Raw genomic sequence first — 20,738 nt, forward strand, 5'->3', positions numbered from 1 at the left:
TTGCAGCCGGTGTCAGCAATGATATTAGGACTGAAGGAAAAGTTGTTTTGCTTTATCAAAAGGCTACAATGGCCACTGGTTACCACTGTTTTATAAGAAAGACGTCTAACCTCACACGAAACCTTTTACATTTAAGTTTACACGAATGTCCTTTTTCTCCTTGCAGCTCCGTAAAGTGGAAAGAGACAAGAAAACCATGGATCAAGAGATAGTGGAGCTCACAAATAAACTCGTGGACGCCAAAAATACTATCGACAAGCTGGAGGAACTGAACGTACGTGCAAGTATCAGAGCTTTGTGTGTGTTTGTGTTTGAGGCTAGAGTTTTCAGAGCTGGGATTGATAACTACTGGAGCTGAAAATTGAAAGTTGCATGAGGAGGATCTGCGCTGAGTTTTCACTGAAGATTACAGAAAAGATGTCTGGCTCATGGAGCTTCACTGGGGAACGCGAGTCTCCTGCACATAAACACCACCACTCATCCACTATACACTAGAACCGCGTTTTTACATCAAACACTGCCTGTTTTAAATACCATCTATGGCACTGGTTGAATGGGAAAGCCCAAATTATATAAACACTCTTAGCATTCAAGTAATTGACTCCGGACTGTGAATTAGCAGACAGTGGGTTTTTAAGATAGTAACTCCATGAGGAATAACAAAGCAGGGACAGTAGTTCTGAAATGGGCTTTTATTACACCCCATGTGTGAAACGCTGCCACGGGGAACTAATTATAGCGCTGAAGAAACTGATATCCGTCTGTTCGCGGTGTTTAAACAGCGCTTCATCTCCTTATACACACATCAATCACAGCTCATTCCTCGGGAGAACTTCTTTCCCCCTTAATAACCTTTTTTAGTTATAAATCCTGAAGACTGCGACTTTGACTGCCATTTTCCTTGTTATACTTGCACATTTTCAGTGAACGCTTTTGGAGAGAACTACTCATATTAATTTATTTCTCTATACGTGTTAGAGAAGTGGTTCTCGGCAAACTTTCAGTGGATCCTTCAGATGAATTTATATTATTTAAAATAATGCGAAACTTATTTTAATTGACCCCTCGATTCACTTGTTGTTTCCTTTGAAATCGACAAACCATTGTTCCCATAGTCTTTGAAAACCATAATATACGAGGTGGCATAAGACCTGTAAAAGTCATCTTTATTCACATATTGATATTTATTCTTTTTCAATCTATATATGAATCTATTTTACTAGTTATGCCTAGCTTCATTGTGGATAAATTCACAAATATTTTTTTTAAATCATTATCCAATTAATCAAAAAACAACTGGAAGAGTCATGTAAATTCATGTAAAAAGAAGAAACAATAAGTTTAGTTAAAAAAAAATCAGTTTAATGAGTGTTTTAGTTATAGTTGAGCGCCCACAGATTAAAATAAGTTTTGAAAACCAAACTAACGCTAAGAGGCCTTTAATATTGTTGTCTTAAATATTGAGAACCGCTGTGTTCGAGTAATAATGAAGTCATCAAAATATTGAAATGAAAGCATTGATCACACAGTGAAAAAAATGCTAAATGAAGAATCTTATATTTAAGCTTCTTTGCCTAGACACACTTGTTGGCTGCTTTTGCTTCTATCCAGTCCAAATCGTGTGTGTGTGTATATATATATATATATATATATATATACATACATACATACAGTGGTGGCTGTATGTAAGTCTCTTCTGCTCAGCAAGGCTTCATTTATTTGATCCAAAATACAGCAAAATCAATAATATTGTGAAATATTTTTACAATTTAAAATAACTGTATTCTATGTGAATATATAGTAAACTGTAATTTATTCCTGTGATCAAAGCTGTATTTTCAGCATCATTACTCCAGTCTTCAGTGTCACATGATCCTTCAGAAATCACTCTAATATGATGATTTGCTGCTCAGGAAACATTTATTATTATTATTATTATTATCATCAATGTGGAAAGCAGTTGTGTACAATTTATTTTCAGGATTCTTTGATGAATGGGAAGTTCAAAACAGCATTTATCTGAAATGGAAAGCTTTTGCAATATAATATTTTGACACTTTTGATCAATTTAAGGCATCTTTGCTGAATACAATTCTTTAATTTCTTTTTTTTTAAAAACTCTCACTGACCCCAAACTTTTGAACAGTAGTGATAATGTTACAAAAGCTTTCTTTTTCAGATAAATGGTGTTCTTTTGAACTTTCTATTCATCAAATAATCCTTATCCAATTCATCACAAACAACTGGAAGAGTCTTGTAAATTCAAAGTAGGAACAATAAGCTCCAAAATCTGGAATATATAAATATTTTTTTTTTTCAGTTTAATTCGTGTTTTAGTTATAGTTGAGCGCCCACAGATTATAATAAGTTTTGAAAACCAAACTAACGCTAAGAGGCCTTTAATATTGTTGTCTTAAATATTGAGAACCGCTGTGTTCGCGTAATAATGAAGTCATCAAAATATTAAAATGAAAGCATTGATCACACAGTGAAAAAAATGCTAAATGAAGAATCTCTTATATTGACACACTTGTTGGCTCTTTTTCCTTCTATCCAGTCCAACTCGTGTGTGTGTGTGTGTGTGTGTGTGTGTTTAGCTCAATAGATTTGTAACAATCTTGTGAAACATACATTCAGTCAGGTGTTTCCAAACTTTTGACAGATACTCTGTCTTTCATAACTGAGAATTTCTGTTCATTTTAAGGAAAGTGTCATTCCCAAAAAGTTGACTTTGATGACTTTCTTTATTTGATGCGTCTCATATCTGTTTCCCTGACACTTTCTCGTATCCATTGTCTGTCCTCATGCAGGAACGCTATCGGCAGGATTGTAATTTGGCTGTGCAGCTGTTGAAGTGCAATAAATCGCATTTCAGGAACCACAAGTTTGCTGATGTAAGTAATAGGATCTGTTCCTCATAAGAACCTAGTTTTAAGGCACACATCCCCTCCCACATTTTAAAGAACCGTTCACCAAAAATTAAAATTCTGTCATTTTACTCATCTCATATCGTTCGATTGTTGTAAACAGTGTTGCCATACAACAGCTTTGTTTGCGAATAAGCATCCAATGGATGTCAATATGGACAATAATACACTGCTGAGTATCAAAAATGATCTCCTGAAATGTAAATATGATTTCTGAGTAAGATTATTGTAGATTTGAGAATCACGGAAGCAACACCAGTTATTTTGCCAAGAGATCTCTCATTTGTTATAGGCATAGAAGAATAAGCCTACAGGCGAGGTAGTCTTCATTACAGATTTCTCTGTCCTCTCTCCTCTCACCCCATCATGCCAGCTGTAATGGTTTCTCTGTGTTTCTCCTTCCTCTCACCCCGTCATACCTCTATGTTTCTCTGAGTCAGTACAGTAAGGATTGAGCTTATATACACCACTGAGGGACTTAGTTACAACTTCCTTGTAAGGTAGCAAAACATGTTGCTCATGTTTAAAATGGAACGTATACCTCATGCTTACACATGGCACAATCCACTCTCCATATTAAGAAACCATCCTTCGGTGTATACATTAGTGGTGCATTTGCATCGTTTTTTTTTACACTTTCCTTTCCATCATCAGTGGAACATCTCTGCTCAGTGAACGTGTTACATTGCACACACACTTCTAAGCAAAATATCTCTCATCAGCGCACATGTACAACATACTCTGACTTCACAAAATACATTATGAAATAATTATGGAAAAATAACTACATTTTTAGTCTTCAATTATAACAAAATACTGTCACTTTCAGTCTATTCCGCACACAAAGCTATAATATGGCTTCAGAAGACTGGGAATATGATTTATATTGTTGTCCTTTTTTGCGTTTGGCAATATAAAACACCATCCACTTTCATTCTATGTAAAAGAGCAGCTCAGACTTTCTGCTAAACATCATCTTTTGTGTTTTCGGAAGAAAGAAAATAAAACCGATTTTGAAATGACATGAGGAGTAAATGATGACATAATTTTCATTTTTGTCTACTACTACCCCTTCCGCAGAGGACTTGTTGGAGTCTGAATGTGTTTTACACTCCGCAGTGACACTCGTGGATGGTGGTGCGAGAGAGAGAGAGAGAGAGACTGCACGATTGCCCAGGGACTTGTTTGTTATGGACATGGACCTCTGATTTTACGGACTGGGATCAGAGAGGAGTAGTCAGAGAGAGAGAGAGAGAGAGAGAGAGAGAGAGAAAGAGACCAAGAGAATAGAGGATATAAAAAAGCCATGTCTGCGTGATGTGCTTTATTGCAGCGTTTAGCATGAAGAGTGTGTGTTAGGGCAGTCGTGCTGCGAGACACAGATGGTCTTTGGATACGGATGGTCTCGCTGGCAGAGTAAAGACACCGTATTGACAAGGTGCCAGACTCCAGACACATCCGTCTGTTTGGCCTTTGTGTCTGTCCGTGGGGGAAAGTAGGGCAGATTTCAGGCTGATGGACAGCTCTGTGTGTACGAGAACAGAGAGGTATGATGAGACAGCTTGAGCTCATGGGCATATGGGTATTGAACACATCAGGACATTATCACCTGCGGCCTGCTCTCTACATTACACGCATCTATCACTCTGTCTGTCCTTGTTGATCTGTATTGCAAACAGCATTAAGTCTGTGGCCGGTTGCATAAACTGCTTGGGTTAGACTTAAAAGTTACCGGTAGTCATCACATTTTTTTCTTCTAAACTGGTCAGATCTTCTTTTCTTTCTTTTTTTAAGTCCGTTACATAAAAGGTAGATTTGCCTAATTTGAATCAAAAAGTCAAGTCACCTTTATTTATATAGCACTTTTACAATACAGATTGTTTCAAAGCAGCTTTACAGAGATAACAGGAAAATAATGCAACAAAGTTTGTTTCTGCTGTACAGCAGATCTAGAAGAAAATAGCGTCATAGTCCAGCTTAAGTAAGTTCAGTGATGGTTCATTTTTGTTGTAAAAAAAGGTATTAATTTAGTTCATTTATTTATATATATATATAAATAAATGAATATATTCATTTACCTATACACTCACCTAAAGGATTATTAGGAACACCTGTTCAATTTCTCATTAATGCAATTATTTAATCAACCAATCACATGGCAGTTGCTTCAATGCATTTAGGGGTGTGGTCCTGGTCAAGACAATCTCCTGAACTACAAACTGAATGTCAGAATGGGAAAGAAAGGTGATTTAAGCAATTTTGAGCGTGGCATGGTTGTTGGTGCCAGACGGGCCGGTCTGAGTATTTCAGAATCTGCTCAGTTACTAGGGTTTACAAAGAATGGTGTGAAAAGGGAAAAACATCCAGTATGCGGCAGTCCTGTGGGCGAAAATGCCTTGTTGATGCTAGAGGTCAGAGGAGAATGGGCCGACTGATTCAAGCTGATAGAAGAGCAACTTTGACTGAAATAACCACTCGTTACAACCGAGGTATGCAGCAAAGCATTTGTGAAGCCACAACACGCACAACCTTGAGGCGGATGGGCTACAACAGCAGAAGACTCCACCGGGTACCACTCATCTCCACTACAAATAGGAAAAAGAGGCTACAATTTGCAAGAGCTCACCAAAATTGGACAGTTGAAGACTGGAAAAATGTTGTCTGGTCTGATGAGTCTCGATTTCTGTTGAGACATTCAGATGGTAGAGTCAGAATTTGGCGTAAACAGAATGAGAACATGGATCCATCATGCCTTGTTACCACTGTGCAGGCTGGTGGTGGTGGTGTAATGGTGTGGGGGATGTTTTCTTGGCACACTTTAGGCCCCTTAGTGCCAATTGGGCATCGTTTAAATGCCACCGCCTACCTGAGCATTGTTTCTGACCATGTCCATCCCTTTATGGCCACCATGTACCCATCCTCTGATGGCTACTTCCAGCAGGATAATGCACCATGTCACAAAGCTCGAATCATTTCAAATTGGTTTCTTGAACATGACAATGAGTTCACTGTACTAAAATGGCCCCCACAGTCACCAGATCTCAACCCAATAGAGCATCTTTGCGATGTGGTGGAACGGGAGCTTCGGCCCTGGATGTGCATCCCACAAATCTCCATCAACTGCAAGATGCTATCCTATCAATATGGGCCAACATTTCTAAAGAATACTTTCAGCACCTTGTTGAATCAATGCCACGTAGAATTAAGGCAGTTCTGAAGGCGAAAGGGGGTCAAACACAGTATTAGTATGGTGTTCTTAATAATCCTTTAGGTGAGTGTATATATATATATTTATAGCCGCTCTGGAGAAAACAGTGATGAAAAGTATAACTGTAACTTTGCTTTTCATTTATTACTTAAAGCTCACTTGAAGTTCTTCGATACTACATCAAAAACTACTAGCCTAACTGATAAAGTTCACACATTATTTAAAACAAGTGAACAGTCAGTAATAAAATAAGAACAAATAAACAAATTACAAGCAGAGATGAATACTAAATAACAAAGTTACTTCAGGTATTCAGGTACAGAAATTAATAATTAAACCTAAATGTAAAATAACACTAGTTGTTCACTGTAGAAATTAAGTTTAGTTTCATCTTTGTTAAAGCTGTATTTTGTTGTTTTATTAATATTAATGACACAGACAACAGTAGGAATATTATGTGTGCTGTCACCTTAAGACCGAATGCACGGACTGAAAAAACGGACAAACATTGTTTCTTTCTCAACTGTTCACTTATGACATAAACGAGAGAATACACTCCGAAACGGGCGTTTAGACGGGTATTTGTGTCCGTGAAACGGGAAAGAGGAATCAATTCGTTGTTCGAGCGCTGTCTGAGATGTGTCTCTCTCTCTCTCTCTCTCTCTCTCTCTCTCTCTCTCTCTCTCTCTCTCTCTCTCTCTCTCTCTCTCTCTCTCTCTCTCTCTCTCTCTCTCTCTCTCTCTCTCTCTCTCTCTCTCTCTCTCTCTCTCTCTCTCTCTCTCTCTCTCTCCCCTCTCTCCCCTCTCTCTCCCCCCCATATTGTCGAAATGGCTATTGCCACAATTGTCCTATAGGGGAAAGCTCTGGTTGTCAATAATCTCGCTGCATCGATGTTGTGGCACTGGACTATAACTATGGAGCCTCCTGAAGAACTTATTTCTATGATACAAAGGACATTTGGTAATGTTTTCTGGAGTGGACAGCACTGGATCCGTGCAGCTGCATTTTATTTACCAGTTCAAGAGGGCAGTCGAGGCTTGGTGGATGTGAGGAGCTTTTGGGATTCAAGCTGTGCAGAGAGGATGTTGTATGGGCCAAAACTGCAAGTGCGTTTTTGAAGCGGGCGGGAGGACTTGGATTTGATAGACACCTGTTTTTAATGAAACTCGAGGAAGCAAGCCTGTCAGAGCTTCCACCCTTTTCTAAGTCAATGCTGCAGACATGGAGAACTGTTTTTAGAGTGAAGCGAGATATGGGTGACATTGGACTCCAGAAGAACCGTTGTTTTTCAACCCAATGGTCCAGACTAGACTGTTGTCCTCCGTGAGTGTGAGGAGATGTTTGCTGAGGAAATGGTGTTCAGAAACTTGGACATCTCCTGGATGAGAGCTTGGAAATCCATTGATGCACTTCAAGAGATGACGGGGTTAAAGTCCTTGCGTCTTGTTTCCAAATTGAAATAGGAAATCTGTAATGCACTACCAAAGCAGCTGCAGGACTCGGATAGGACTGAGACAAACACAGGCCATGAGAACTGGTCAAGATTTTCCAGAAATACAAATTTCACCTGTCATAAATGAAGAAGATGAAGGTGAAGTTGCAGACTCGATTTTATCTTTCAAGACCCCTCAGCTAGACCATTTTAAAAATGTGTATAAGAAAGCAATGTACTGCACTGCAGTTAAAGGTGAACTAAGTAACTTTTTTACCTTAACCGAACAGCTTTGGAGTCATTGTAATGTTTATATTACTGATTTCGTGTTGAATGGTGGTCGTCTCGCACCCCCCTGGTGCCTGTGAGCCGCAAAACCACCCTTGCAACTTTGGGCCGGCGGGCCGCAGACAGATCTGATAAAATTCTGATAAAATGAGTATCAAACAGAAATAACCCAGCGCCGTATACATGTGGTGTTCGAGGCGCACATACAATACAGACTGCTAGAGATGCGCGGTTGGCGGTTACAGCCACGGACTCTGCGGATAAACTGCGGATCGGGCGGATGACGGGACGGTTTTAATTAAATTCGGGCGGGTGGCGGGCGGTTGAACCAATCAAATGAAAAATATACATTGTTAAATATTGTTATCTGACTATACCTACATCCAAAAAATAAAAAATAAATCGAGCACACTTTGAAATAGTCAAATTTTCATCAGCTCGAGTCTATGCAGAGACTGCTTGTTATCAGAGATGGCAACGCCGGCGAAGGAGGTACGTGACAAACTAAAAAAAGGAGAATTAAAAACAAAGGAAATAGAAGGTCAGAAAAGTGTTGCCTGGAATAAGTTGTGCGCTCTCTTGATATGCGCCCGTTCGATATTGTTTCTGGTAAAGGATTCCACCAAGTGGCCCAGACGTTGATTGACATTGGAGCTAAGTTCGGTGCTGTTGACGCTGGAGTGGACGAGCCTGTTCTGAAGACCCCCGTTAATTTTGAATGCACGGGAAGAGAGCGGAGAGCGTGTCTTTTTCAGGCACAGTGCAATTCTTTTTATACCATCACCTAACAATCATATAATAAACTATAGAGCCTCGATATTAAAGAAACGCCGAAGTCACTATAGGCTTTTTCGTTGGTGCGCCATCAGCTATGCCTACAAAAGACAGATGAAATATAATATTAATAATTGATCCATGTCGGTATACACAGCCTAATATTTTATAATAAAAAATAGCCTACACAATCAAGATAGACCATTTACTTATTTTTAGCCTATTTATTAAATCCAGGAAATTGGTTAATGAAACATGGATTAAAATGAAGATACAATTAATACAAAACGAAATTCGCTTTAAAGAAAGGCTTTGTGCTTTTTTGAGGCCTCTGTGAAAGTTTGAAAGTCTTTTAGTGCCGCTTTCTGAGTGTTCGCGTCCGTAATGGAGAACTGTCACGTAACATTGTTGGCGCCCCATACAATAGCAGCATGTTGAAATTATGTGCCAAAATGCGTTTTTTATTAGGCTACAATGAACATATTGTGTACAGTAGCCTATCAGATAAGGTCAGGTTTGCCGAAGTGCGTTTAATTTAGGCTATTTATTTATTTTTGTCCCTGCGCGTTGATCGGAGAGGAGTTCACTGCTGATATTCTGAGAGCTTTCTAGTCTCGCGGCTGTCATCAGCAGCGCCTTGTATCGCCCAATCAGCGGATGGCGGGCGGGTGCGGTTTTGAAAATTGGTCAAAAACGTTGGTGCGGATGGATGGCGGACGGATGATGAGTTTTGTGATGCGGTTGCGGATTAAATAATAGCCCATCCGCGCATCTCTACAGACTGCCGACAGTTAAACAGGGCGCGCGCAGCTCTTAAAGGGGCCATACCTTATTTCCACTCGTTACAGCGTCCATCCTACTGAACAGGTACCGGTGTACAGGGGGAGGGGATCCGGCCGTGAGTGCGAGCCATCTCTGCGTGAGTGCTATTCACGACAGTACAAGTACTTCACAGCGACTCTAGGGGTCGCTGTTTGACAAAAACTGAATTCCTACTTAGTGCTGCTTTAAAGTCACACATCGAGATTCATTGAAGAGGCAAAAAGCTTCTAGATTGCCAGAACTGTTAGAGCCAGACTTTCTCGTGCGGGACAGGTGGCGGACCCTGTATAACCCCCTGTAGAGGAGCGCACTGCTGATCTACTAGGGCTGGTCCGAATACCATTTTTTGAGCTTCGAAGCTTCGGTAGTAATGAACATCGAATATTCGAAGCTTCGGAATCTCTATAGCCTAAGGCGCCATTCACATATAGCGCCTAAAAACCCTTTTTCCAAAGCGCTAGGGCGGTTGCGCTCCGGAGGAGTCTGTCGTTGCTAAGCAATCAAAGCTTGCGGCATTCTGAAAAGTTGAGATGTTTTTATCTTGATGCGGCGCGGACGCGCTTGGAAAAAACGAGCGCGTCGCTTCCATTCCATTATGCGCGCCTACACTTGAAATAACGAACTTAAGCGCGCAAAAGACGCGATATGTGAACAGGCCCTATGTCTGTCTGTCTGTTTGCATTTTGATTATTTCGAGAACCGTTCATCCAAACGACTTCACAAGGGAGTGCAGTGTCGTATTTGGTGCAATATAGATAAACGGCGAGACGCGACACGTTCAGAATTAATAAACTTTAATAAACTAGCCTACAGAACAGCGCTAGCAGGAAGCGGTGCGCCTCACGCGAGCAGAGCTTATGCTCCGAGAATTGACACTGCACTAGTGATATAAAACACAGACACACACAGATCTTTTAACTTAAGCAATATTTTTAATAAGGTATAGTCTTATAATATTTTTCTCACTGACAAAGTAGATTTAAATAAATAAAAACGAAATCTAAATAAATTAAAAATAAAAACGAAATTTAAATAGGCTAAATAAAAAAGAAATTTAAATAAATAACGAAATTTAAATAAAGAAAAACAAAATTTAAATAAATGAAAACGAAATTTAAATAAAGAAAAACGAAATTTAAATAAAGAAAAACAAAATTTAAATAAAGAAAAACGAAATTGTGACGTGACGTCCCAGTAAAATCTCAAAATCTCCTTTATTTCGCAGTAGATTAATTTAGGTTGATAATAACGGGTAAAAAGGATAATACATTTTGTTTCTATTATTCTATTTTCCACAATGTCAAAGCAACGCAGCTTAACTACAAGCTCAGGCATGCACTTCTGTCCATACAAACTCCGCTGTTCTGCGCTCTAGCCAGAGAATACTCCCGTTGCAGGAACACTTTTAGTAGTCCAAGAAGAAGCAAATATATTTATTAAGTAGCTATAACGAAGTTATGTTAAGTATTATATTTCACCAGATTTTAGAGTGTAAAACATATTCAAGCGCGAATGAAAACCGTTTCGAGGGGGATGCGAGGTGTGCAAAAAAAAAAAGAAGAAAAAAAAAAGAAGAGAATATTCGAATGTCACATTTTCAAATCGAATACCAACCCACCGAACGAATATTTGAATATTCGGATATTCGGGTCCAGCCCTATGATCTACAGTGGCGGATCATTCACGGGGCCATAGCTATACGGGCCGACATGTGGCACTCCTGAATCCGCCAGTCGTTGGGGAATGTAGATTTTGTGAGGAGCAGGAGGATCTAGAACATTTGTTTTTAAGATGTAACCGATTACAAGACCTTTTTGTTTTGCTGAAGACTTGGTTTAGAAGTTTTAATGAGTTTTTTTTCCGATAAAGTGTTTATTGGGGGAATGAAATAGTTTTTCAATGAGGAGGAAAATATGTTTGTTTAATTATTTGATGGGAAAAGCTAAACTTGCAATTTGGTAAACAAGAAAGAACAAAGGTCTACAACTTGCTACAATAGATCCTGAAATGATGTTTAGACGGTTGGTTGAGGGAAGACTAAAAATCGAAATTCGCTTATTACAGACTTACAAATAATGTGGTTTTCTTTTGTGATGTATGGTGTTTTAATGAGGTACTATGTATAGTACAACATGATCAGCTCATTGTGAATTTTTTTTTAATAACTGCCAGTAATGTGATGTAAGGTTCATAGAATAATAAAGTGCTTGTTAAACCTCTCTCTCTCTCTCCCTCCCTCCCTCCCTCTCTCTCTCTCTCCCTCCCTCCCTCCCTCCCTCTCACTCTCTCTCTCTCTCTCTCTCTCTCTGCGTGTGTATGCGGCTGGCCGCACAGATAATGAGCGAGTCCCGTTTTTTGCCTCTTCTTCCGTGTTTAAAATTGTTTGAATGTGTAAATTGGCAAGACAAAACGTCCAAATTATAAACTTTCACTCTATGATGTTTAAATTTAGCGTGTCGAACGGTGGGGCCTGGTCCATACGGATCAACTGCGATCCGTTCCACCCCTAATTAAAATTTTACTTTTTGTAAAGCAATTAACTAATAGTCACCCTTTATATTAGTCTTTTCTAAACTAGTTTATGTAACTTTTATGAAGAGCATGAGAATCTCTTTCAATTTACTTTTGTCCAAACTTTTAGGTTATGCTGAAAAAGGTGGCATTAAATTCAGTTGCCGTATTGAGTGTTGATCTTCCTCCTTGCCAGCAATTAATTCACAAAGGATCTGTCTTCATACTTTTTTAATTTATTGAATTGACATCAGTGACTGAATTGTGATCTCTCTATGAGAACTATAGGGATGAAGTGAACCCATGGTATTTTTAGAGGATATTTGATTCACTGTCCAGATGATCCTCTTGCCCTGCTCTCATGAACTCTGTCATTCATTACTCTGCAAGCAGAGACCACAGACTATTCCATTGGTTATTTTTAGACTCAATTGAGCCTAAGCCATTACCTGTTTTTATTCTGGTACTTCTAACGTAAAGCCACTGTTTTAAAGCATCCACTTGTAAAGCACCATTTGTAAAATTCTCCAAATGAATGTCAAACTGATCTGCACTACATTGCATCAAACAGGCCACTTGTGTATTCTCTCACAGCTTTAGAAGTGCTCTGAGAGCCATTATGCTTCGGTCCAGTGCTGGCAGACTGAGAGTTATAATAGAAGCTCTCATGTAGAAATTCTCTATCTTTAGCTAAAGATGGAAATTATGCACGGTAATTTGCATACAGTCTTTAAGTGTAGGTCACTGCAAAAATGGGAAGAATTGTGGCTTCTCTTTGTTAGGATAACTTAGGAAGATGACAACTAGCATGCCAAGATTTTGGCCAATATGATAACCGATAATTATCTTTGAAAGTTGATAACCGATAAATTGGCCGATTAATCTAAATCCAAATTTTTATATAAATTGAGAGCCTGAATACAAACAAAAAAAGTCCCAAGCGCACAATTATAACGTTCTCATTATAATTTTATGTTGCCTATATGACAGACTTGCGCTGCACATTTTGCACTTAACTGCATTTTCCTTTTTTTGAAGTGATTTCAATCATATTTCAAGCAATTCAAAACTATCATGACGAACAGTGCGCATCTGAAGTGTCTCAGCTGAAGGAAATAATCCATTATTTATCGTTACATTAAAGTATATATTTACTTTAATATATCAGCCAAATGTTCTTATATCGGCCGATAAGGATAACATTATAAATGATCATATATCGGCCGATACCGATATGGTGGCTGGTATATCGTGCATCCCTAGTTTAGTGCGTTTTAGGCAGCTGAGCTTGTATATAGTCTCATGTAGTCAGACTTTTGTCTTGCAGGATAAAATCCAGTCCATACTGAGAATTTTTCTGGCTAAGATTGACCGGTCTGTAAAGATACCCGAGTTTGTCCTGATTTTCTGTGGGTGAAAGAAGTTGTTTAGCATTCAGTGGATTTTAGCACTTTGTGTAACATCTGACTTTCCCACACGAGCATGTGACGCTTCAGTGGTCATGGGATACACATGCACTCTGCCCCCTGGGACAATTGATTTAGGGAGTGTCATGTAGATTTTTAAGCTAGAAGGCCATGAAGGGGTCATGCTTGGAAGTGGGGTCTGGACAGATCAATTCTCCCGTGCCCTCACACCCAGTGGAAGTAAGGGTTTTTGGGAATTTGCCGCCTCACAGGATCGTTACAGCATAAAGCTGAGCAGGGCTGTGTGATCACTGATTTTCCCTGCCTTTTTTCCCCCCACAAATCAATGACCTAGCCTGGCTTCGTTAAATCGTTCCACACTACAGAATGAAATAAAGGCCTCATCGCCTGCCTTTTTTCTTTTAGTCTCTCTCTCTCTCTCTTTCTCTGTCTGTCTCCCCTCTTCGGTAATAATCTAATTCGAGGTGAGCTTTTTACTCTTTATTCTTCTTTCTCGCATCAGGGCGAGGGCATTTTTTTTTATGAAAAAAGGCTATTTTCTGCTGTTCTTGATCATGACTGAGATGGGGCAGTATGGTAGATAGGCCTCATTGAACATCTTATTCCCACCCAAGCGTTCATTGAGCACATCTAATTGAAACTGCACCTTTTAAAATTACTTGCAAGAGAGAATTCATCAACAAACTGTGCTATATGAAAACTACGTAGATCTCAGAGCAATAAATGTGGTCTCTAAAACATTATTGGACTAGACGAGATTAAAGGCATAGTTCTCCCAAGAAAGAAGATTCTCATCCTTCTGTTATTTCAAACCTATCCCAAACTTACTTTTATTGAAACACAGACAAAAAGTTGAATGGACTATTTGATAGTACTTTATTGTCCTTTTTGGATTTTGACTTTCCCTAATCACTGCTGCTTCTATTGTATGGGGAAAACACTGTAAATATTCTTACATTTCTACTTTACGTAAGAAATATGCAGTCATATTTTAAGGACTTTGGGTTGTCCTTAAAAATCACAAGAAACTGAATTGACCCTGTTCATCTATTCAAAATGAGGCCATTTGAATGCCTGTTCATAGTAAGTCAAGTCACCTTTATTTATATAGCGCTTTTTACAATACAGATTGTTTCAAAGTAGCTTTACAGAGATAACAGGAAAATAATGCAACAAAGTTTGTTTCTGCTGTACAGCAGATCTAGAAGAAAATAGCGTCATGGTCCAGCTTAAGTAAGTTCAGTGATGGTTCATTTATGTTGTAAAAACGTTCTTAATTTAGTTCATTTATATATATATAGCCGCTCTGGAGCAAACATCGATGCCATCATCCAGCTCATTTCAGTTCTCATATAATGGTGTCAATGCAGGCAATATTGTTGAATATATTAACTGTCCCCAACTAAGCAAGCCAAAAGCCAAAGTAACAATAAAGTTCTTATTATCCAGGCTTTTTTTTTCAGGATCAGTTTCAATCTTTTTATGCATAATATATATTGTGTAAAACTGGTTGAAAACAATACTGCTGGAAAATGATCCCTTGTCACGCTGGTTTGTCTGTGTGTTTATTATTTCTATAATGTTTTGCAGTTGCCATATGAGCTACAGGACATGGTGAACAAGCACATGAAGAGCAGCTTGCCTAACAAGACTCCGGGAGCTCAAGCCCAGGATCCCGACACTCTGAGCCTGACTCCCGCAGACGTAGTGCCCACTTCAGTGATCGCTCGAGTTCTTGAGAAGCCCGAGCCCCTGGTGCTCAACTCAGCCCAGTCAAGCAGCAGTGCAGGTCGGCCAGTGGCCGAGGATGTATTCGTGCACGTGGACATGACAGGACCACAAGATAATGGTGGAGGGCATGAGAATGGTGGTTCTGTTCATGCAAGGCCTCCTGCGGGTGCTGGTTCTGATCAACAGCATGTAAACGGCATGTGTCGAAGCCAGGGTTGCCTAGATGGTCCGACAGGAGAAGATGGGGCCGCCCCCTCTTTTGAGAAGTTGAATCCATACCCAGCTCCTCCACCACCAAACCCGCTCTACCCTGGTCGCAAAGTTATTGAGTTCACTTCAGATGACAAAGTCAAGATCCCCAAGAACAGCCCACTTCCCAACTGCACCTATGCTACACGTCAGGCCATTTCTCTGAGTCTTGTACAGAACGAAGAGGAGGCAGCTGAGCGCCAGCGCACCGTTCCCAATAGCCCTGCTGTATCTGATGGGGGTTGGCGGTCGGGGACCTCCTCATCTTCCGGCGGAGGACTTGCTTCTCACCAGCGCACACCTCCGCAGATGGATGCTACGGACACCCTCTCCAGTCATTCGAGTCCCTTTAGCAGCCCCCCTCAGCCGCCTAGTGCTTTTGCCAGCTCTGGTAGTTCTGAGGAGGATCTATTGGCCAACTGGCAGCGCATGTTTGTAGAAAAAATGGCACCGTCTACAGACGGCTCCCTTGGCAACCGTACATCCTTCAGCAGTGAGACGGTGAAAGATCTCCAAAGAAGTCACAATGGGAAATCAGGAGACGGTGCTCTGAGAGGTGCTTACTCTGACGGCGAAGAGGGTTCCTCGGCCCAGAGCTGGACAGCAAGTAGAGAGTCCAGTTTGGATACTGACACCAGCAGCATGGCGGACCTCCGGGCAAAGAAGACACAATATGGAGGTGACTTTTCCCAGGAAGAGGGCGAACACCTACTGATGGCCCTTGATCCACTTGACAATGATGGTGCTAGTGGAGACACCATGGTCACCATTGAGAGCAGTCCAGTGTCTGCTGAGCATCAAGAGTTTGCTGAAGATGCGGGATCAGCAGGGAGTTCAGCTGAGGAACGAGATATCCTTCCCCAGGACTTACCTGTCATTGGCTCAAAGGTCGTAGCTGCCCTTGAGGATTTTACAGACAAGCCGCCTCGGACTGGCTCCACACGACCTCTGAAGAGTCCCAAGAGGATGGGGGTTCATCACTTGCACCGTAAAGACAGCCTTACCAGAGCGCAAGAGCATGGAAACTTGCTGGACTGAGACTTCCAGGCTTATTTTTCTCTTTTTATTTTGCTTTCTTTCTTTTTTACCTTGAGTGCTCTTTGTCTTACTAGCAATCACTAGTCATAGCAGCACACGACGAGTGGAAGGGATTGAATCAGCCTTGCTGTAGTTATCCCAGATCATGCTGCTGAGGCATCATTGTAACTCTTCTGTCCTCTCTTTGAGGCATGGATCTCTCTTATCTGTTGAACCTATGGGATTGATGGATCACTGGTAAAGTACCGACTGCAACTTCAATTACTCTGGCTAGTGAGTGGACAGTGCTTCAGGGATCGTACAAGAATGTCATAGTTTGATTTAAGGTGATTTTCACCAGTCCAAGACTTGCTTCTGCTTGATGCGACATGATTGAATGGGCAACAGCAGGACATAGCCATACAATCACACTTTTGTAAGAGAAAGAGTCCTTCAGAGGCGACAAGATTGAGCAGCATTAGGATTGAACCCTGTGGCACTGTGCAGACATGGATGTTTTGACATTTACTTTTGCCCTCGGGTGAGAGTTTTCTAGCCAGATAAGGAAATACATCCAGTATCCCAGTACAATCCCTTTGTTGTGGGAGATGGGATAGTACCAAATGGCCACAGATACCACTGTGTCAGGCATTCTGCTGGTTGAAGCAGGTTAAATGTAATCTATTGGACTCTCTTGTCAATTTTCAGTGCCTAACCCTTGCTCTGACAGAGGGGGCTCTTCATCACCCTTTAAAAGAACATCTTGTTCCTTTAGTCTGCTTTTAGTCACCATAAACTGAGGATCCTTCACCTCAATTTTTCAGTTACCTCTCGTCACTGATCTACCACTGTATTTCAACATCCAACCTAAGGACAGTTTTTGTACTTTAATAAACAACATGACTCGTGAAAGGATTTTGATGTATTCGGTATACGTTTCAATGATGGATATACTTCCTGATTTTCATTCTGACCTGTTTTGTTTGACTAATGGTATTTAAAACTGATTATGATTTTAAGTAAATATTTAGAGTTAGGTTTTCTTTGTGTATTTATTTGTCTTTTGCTGGTCTAAAGTGTCCCATTACTCCCCTCAAATCAGTTAAGCACTTGCAGAAGTGTACAAGAAGTGCACAGGTTACCAAATCCTGTCGTAAAATTAAATGAGAAGGTATACAATCGCATACATTATTACACTTTAGTTATTACACTGCATGGAAATGCAAACCAAACAGTGCTGTATCTGGCATTTTGATTATTTTTATCTGGAAAATATTTCATCTTTTTTCAAAGGCCAGTATTTATGAGTAAAATATTTTGCAAGTAAGGCTGAAACATTTGGATGTGTCATTGGTTTTTCATGCCCTCCAATTTAGAGGTGTATAAATGCATCCCCTCGCTGCTGATGGCACAAATTGCCATTCAGAGGGCATATTAATATTTAAAAAAAAACTATGCATATAGTTCTGTTTAAAAACACCACAAAAACCTGAACCATAGCAAAGCATTCTGTCTGTAATGATGCAGAATGTTGCATATAATAACCCAGTGAGCTAAAAAGCAGAGATTTCAGCCAGAAGCATGCCTTTGTTTGTTAGAATGGCACTGACACAAACACATTGCTTTATTTTTTAAACCCTAATTTCAAGGAAAGCCATGTTTTAATCTTAATGAATGTAATCATCTTCATGTAGCATCCATTTTCTTTGGTTCCTTATTATTCGTTAACTAATTATACTGCTGTATTTTAAGGGGAATGTACATCCCGCCATCATTAAGTGTGTTTTTCTGTTTTTTGTGTGTGTGGAAATCCGAATTCTCTTGATTATGGATGATCAGTCTGTCCAGCAGATACTTTCTACAAGTTGTTATTTTCAGTTCTGTGTGTTCCAGTCTTAAATTTCAGTCATTTCATTTCAAGCCTCGTTCAAATAGCATTTTAACATTTATCATTTTTTCTCAAAGAGTTTCAGATGCGACCACTGCAAGCATCCTCATTCTTTTGTTCTTTTGATGAATATATTTTAGAGACGATTAAAACTCTGTGTTGCCTTTTTAAGTGCTGCTTGCTTTGTGTTCTTTTTATTTAGGCCTACAACTTTATAGTCTCTTAAACGGTCAATAAGTATGACCCTGGGGCTCAAGTATGTACGTTATGCAGTGTTGTACTTTTAAAAATCAGTGTGTTTTTAAGTAATTGGACACAGAATACCTTTGCCCCCTGACTGACTTGAGACATTACCCCACTGGTGATATGCAACAGTGTTCTTCATGTGTAAGAGTATGTTGAGCACTTATGATTTTTAGGTTTGTCTTTTATGTATGTACATATCAGCCAGTCAGAATGTACAGCAGCATGGATTACATTTTAACAGTATTACTGGAAAGATGTCAGACTTTTGTAGGAACTTGCTGTATATATTCACGGTCACTGTGATGTTCCTGGATCAACATATTTAGTCTTAAAGGAGTAGTTCACTTCAGAATTAAAATTTCCTGATAATTAACTCACCCCGACGCCATCCAAGAGATTTGTCTATCTTCAGTCGAAAAAGAAATTAAGGTTTTTGAGGTAAACATTACTTCCTCCATATAGTGGACTTCAATGGGGTCCAAAGGGCTGAAGGTCCAAATTGCAGTTTCAATGCAGTCTCTACACGATCCCAGCCGAGGAATAAGGGTCTTACCACACATTACGTAATCACGTTGAAAGGTCACGCATGATGTAGGCGGAAGTACCAACCTAGTGTTTACAAAGCGAACGTGCAAAGAATAAGTCGAACGCCCTTTACAAAATTAATAAAAGGTTAAACAACGATGTAGGACGATTTTGAAGTTTGAGGACAAAATTAGTTTTTCACGCTACCCTACATTTTCCACCTGACCAATCCGACGTCATTATGTAATGCGTGAAGTCGTGGACGTGCAAGACGAGATTTATTTTATTTTAGAAAATGAGCGATGGTTTGGTTGGACAAGACCCTTATTCCTCGGCTGGGATCGTGTAGAGCCTTTGAAGCTGCACTGAAATTTGGACCTTCAACCCATTGATAATCGTTGAAGAATATTGAGAAAAATCCGCGTTTTCCTCAAAAACCTTAATGTCTTTTCGACTGAAGAAAGAAAGACGTGAATATCTTGGATGACGTCGGGGTACTAATCCTTTAACCCTATCCCTACCCAAAAATGATAAGTGATTTAATAAGATTGTAAGCCTAAACTTGACAGGAACGGTAAACTTGTCCCTCAAATCTGATTGGTTGATTGGAATGTTGATCCAGGAACATGTTGCACTTGGTGAAATCACATATATTCACCTCATAGCTGGTCTGCCACAGCACTCCTGGCCTTGAATCATTCAGCGAAACGTTCCTCAGTGAAGGGCAGAACGTGCGATTGAAGGGCTCCCGAGTCCACACTTACTCTTCTTGTCTGTCTTGGTCTCTTTGTATGTAGTTATCAATCGTGCTTCGCAATATATGGGAGTACCACTAATAGCCCATGATTAATTGAAGTGTAACTACCCACCATGCTGAATAATTCATATTTGATCATGTTCTAAAATAGTTCTGTGATGCTTTAATGAGACAGAGTACAGTCTGTGTCAGGTTCTTGCATGTGGAAATGGACGCCCTTAAATAATTCAGTCTCATCAGATGTTACACTGCAGGCCCCAGGTTGTGCAAATAAATACAAAAAAGACGTGACAGTGGTCTTGATGCGTCTAATACGCAGAGTGTATAAATAGGGCTTTCTCTTCTGTTCTCATGCAATCTTTAATAACTCAAATTTAATTGCACGCATACATGTTATTTAATACAAGGTGACCCTCGGGCATGCTGTGCGCAAGTCATGCAAAATCTTTACTGAGAAATCTAAAGAATTAACAAAAACTAGTCAAGGTTATCTTCAACCAACACTCCAGTCCCGCTTCTATCCAACGCTGACCTCTCAGTGATGGGAAAACATGTTAGATTCACGTTATCTTCAAGACGGTGCAGAATCTGCACACCTTTTCCTTTGATCTGATATATGAACGTTTTTATTCATCAGTAGAGCAACTTTCATGTAACCATCAACTAGATTTAAAATGTCAAGCTGACTCTACTAGTATTAGTCGATAACGAAGGCTAATTTTAAGGCCCTGTTTATTGTAATGCACAGTCCTGGTTTTACAGTCTTGGTAATCTTTCATCAAAATGTAATAACTCGCTCCCCCTTTACAATGACTTTCCTTCATTTACCGATGTTAACCAATTGGCCATTTCTAAGGCCTGGTTTAAGCATTGATTCAACAAGCTCTCATTAAGCTTCCATTCTGGCATGGAACGACTATTCTCCATCCAATCAAT

General features: G+C 39.9%; 1 protein-coding gene across 2 annotated transcripts in view; it reads left to right on the top strand.

Moving 5' to 3' along the window:
- tjap1 (tight junction associated protein 1 (peripheral)) overlaps window positions 1-17,301 on the top strand; it is a 144,076-nt gene extending 126,775 nt beyond the window's left edge. For both annotated transcript variants that reach the window (XM_056249947.1, XM_056249953.1), the window contains 3 exons: window positions 167-274; window positions 2,811-2,894; window positions 14,980-17,301. In XM_056249947.1, the coding sequence (XP_056105922.1) occupies window positions 167-274; window positions 2,811-2,894; window positions 14,980-16,407 (1,620 nt within the window). In that variant the 3' untranslated portion in view covers window positions 16,408-17,301. The remainder of the gene's footprint in view (window positions 1-166; window positions 275-2,810; window positions 2,895-14,979) is intronic.
- The last annotated feature ends 3,437 nt before the right edge of the window (window positions 17,302-20,738 follow it).

Source organism: Rhinichthys klamathensis, unplaced genomic scaffold (assembly GCF_029890125.1).
Source record: "Rhinichthys klamathensis goyatoka isolate OS25496 unplaced genomic scaffold, OSU_Roscu_1.1 h1tg000003l_1, whole genome shotgun sequence".
NCBI classification, from domain to species: Eukaryota; Metazoa; Chordata; class Actinopteri; order Cypriniformes; family Leuciscidae; genus Rhinichthys; species Rhinichthys klamathensis.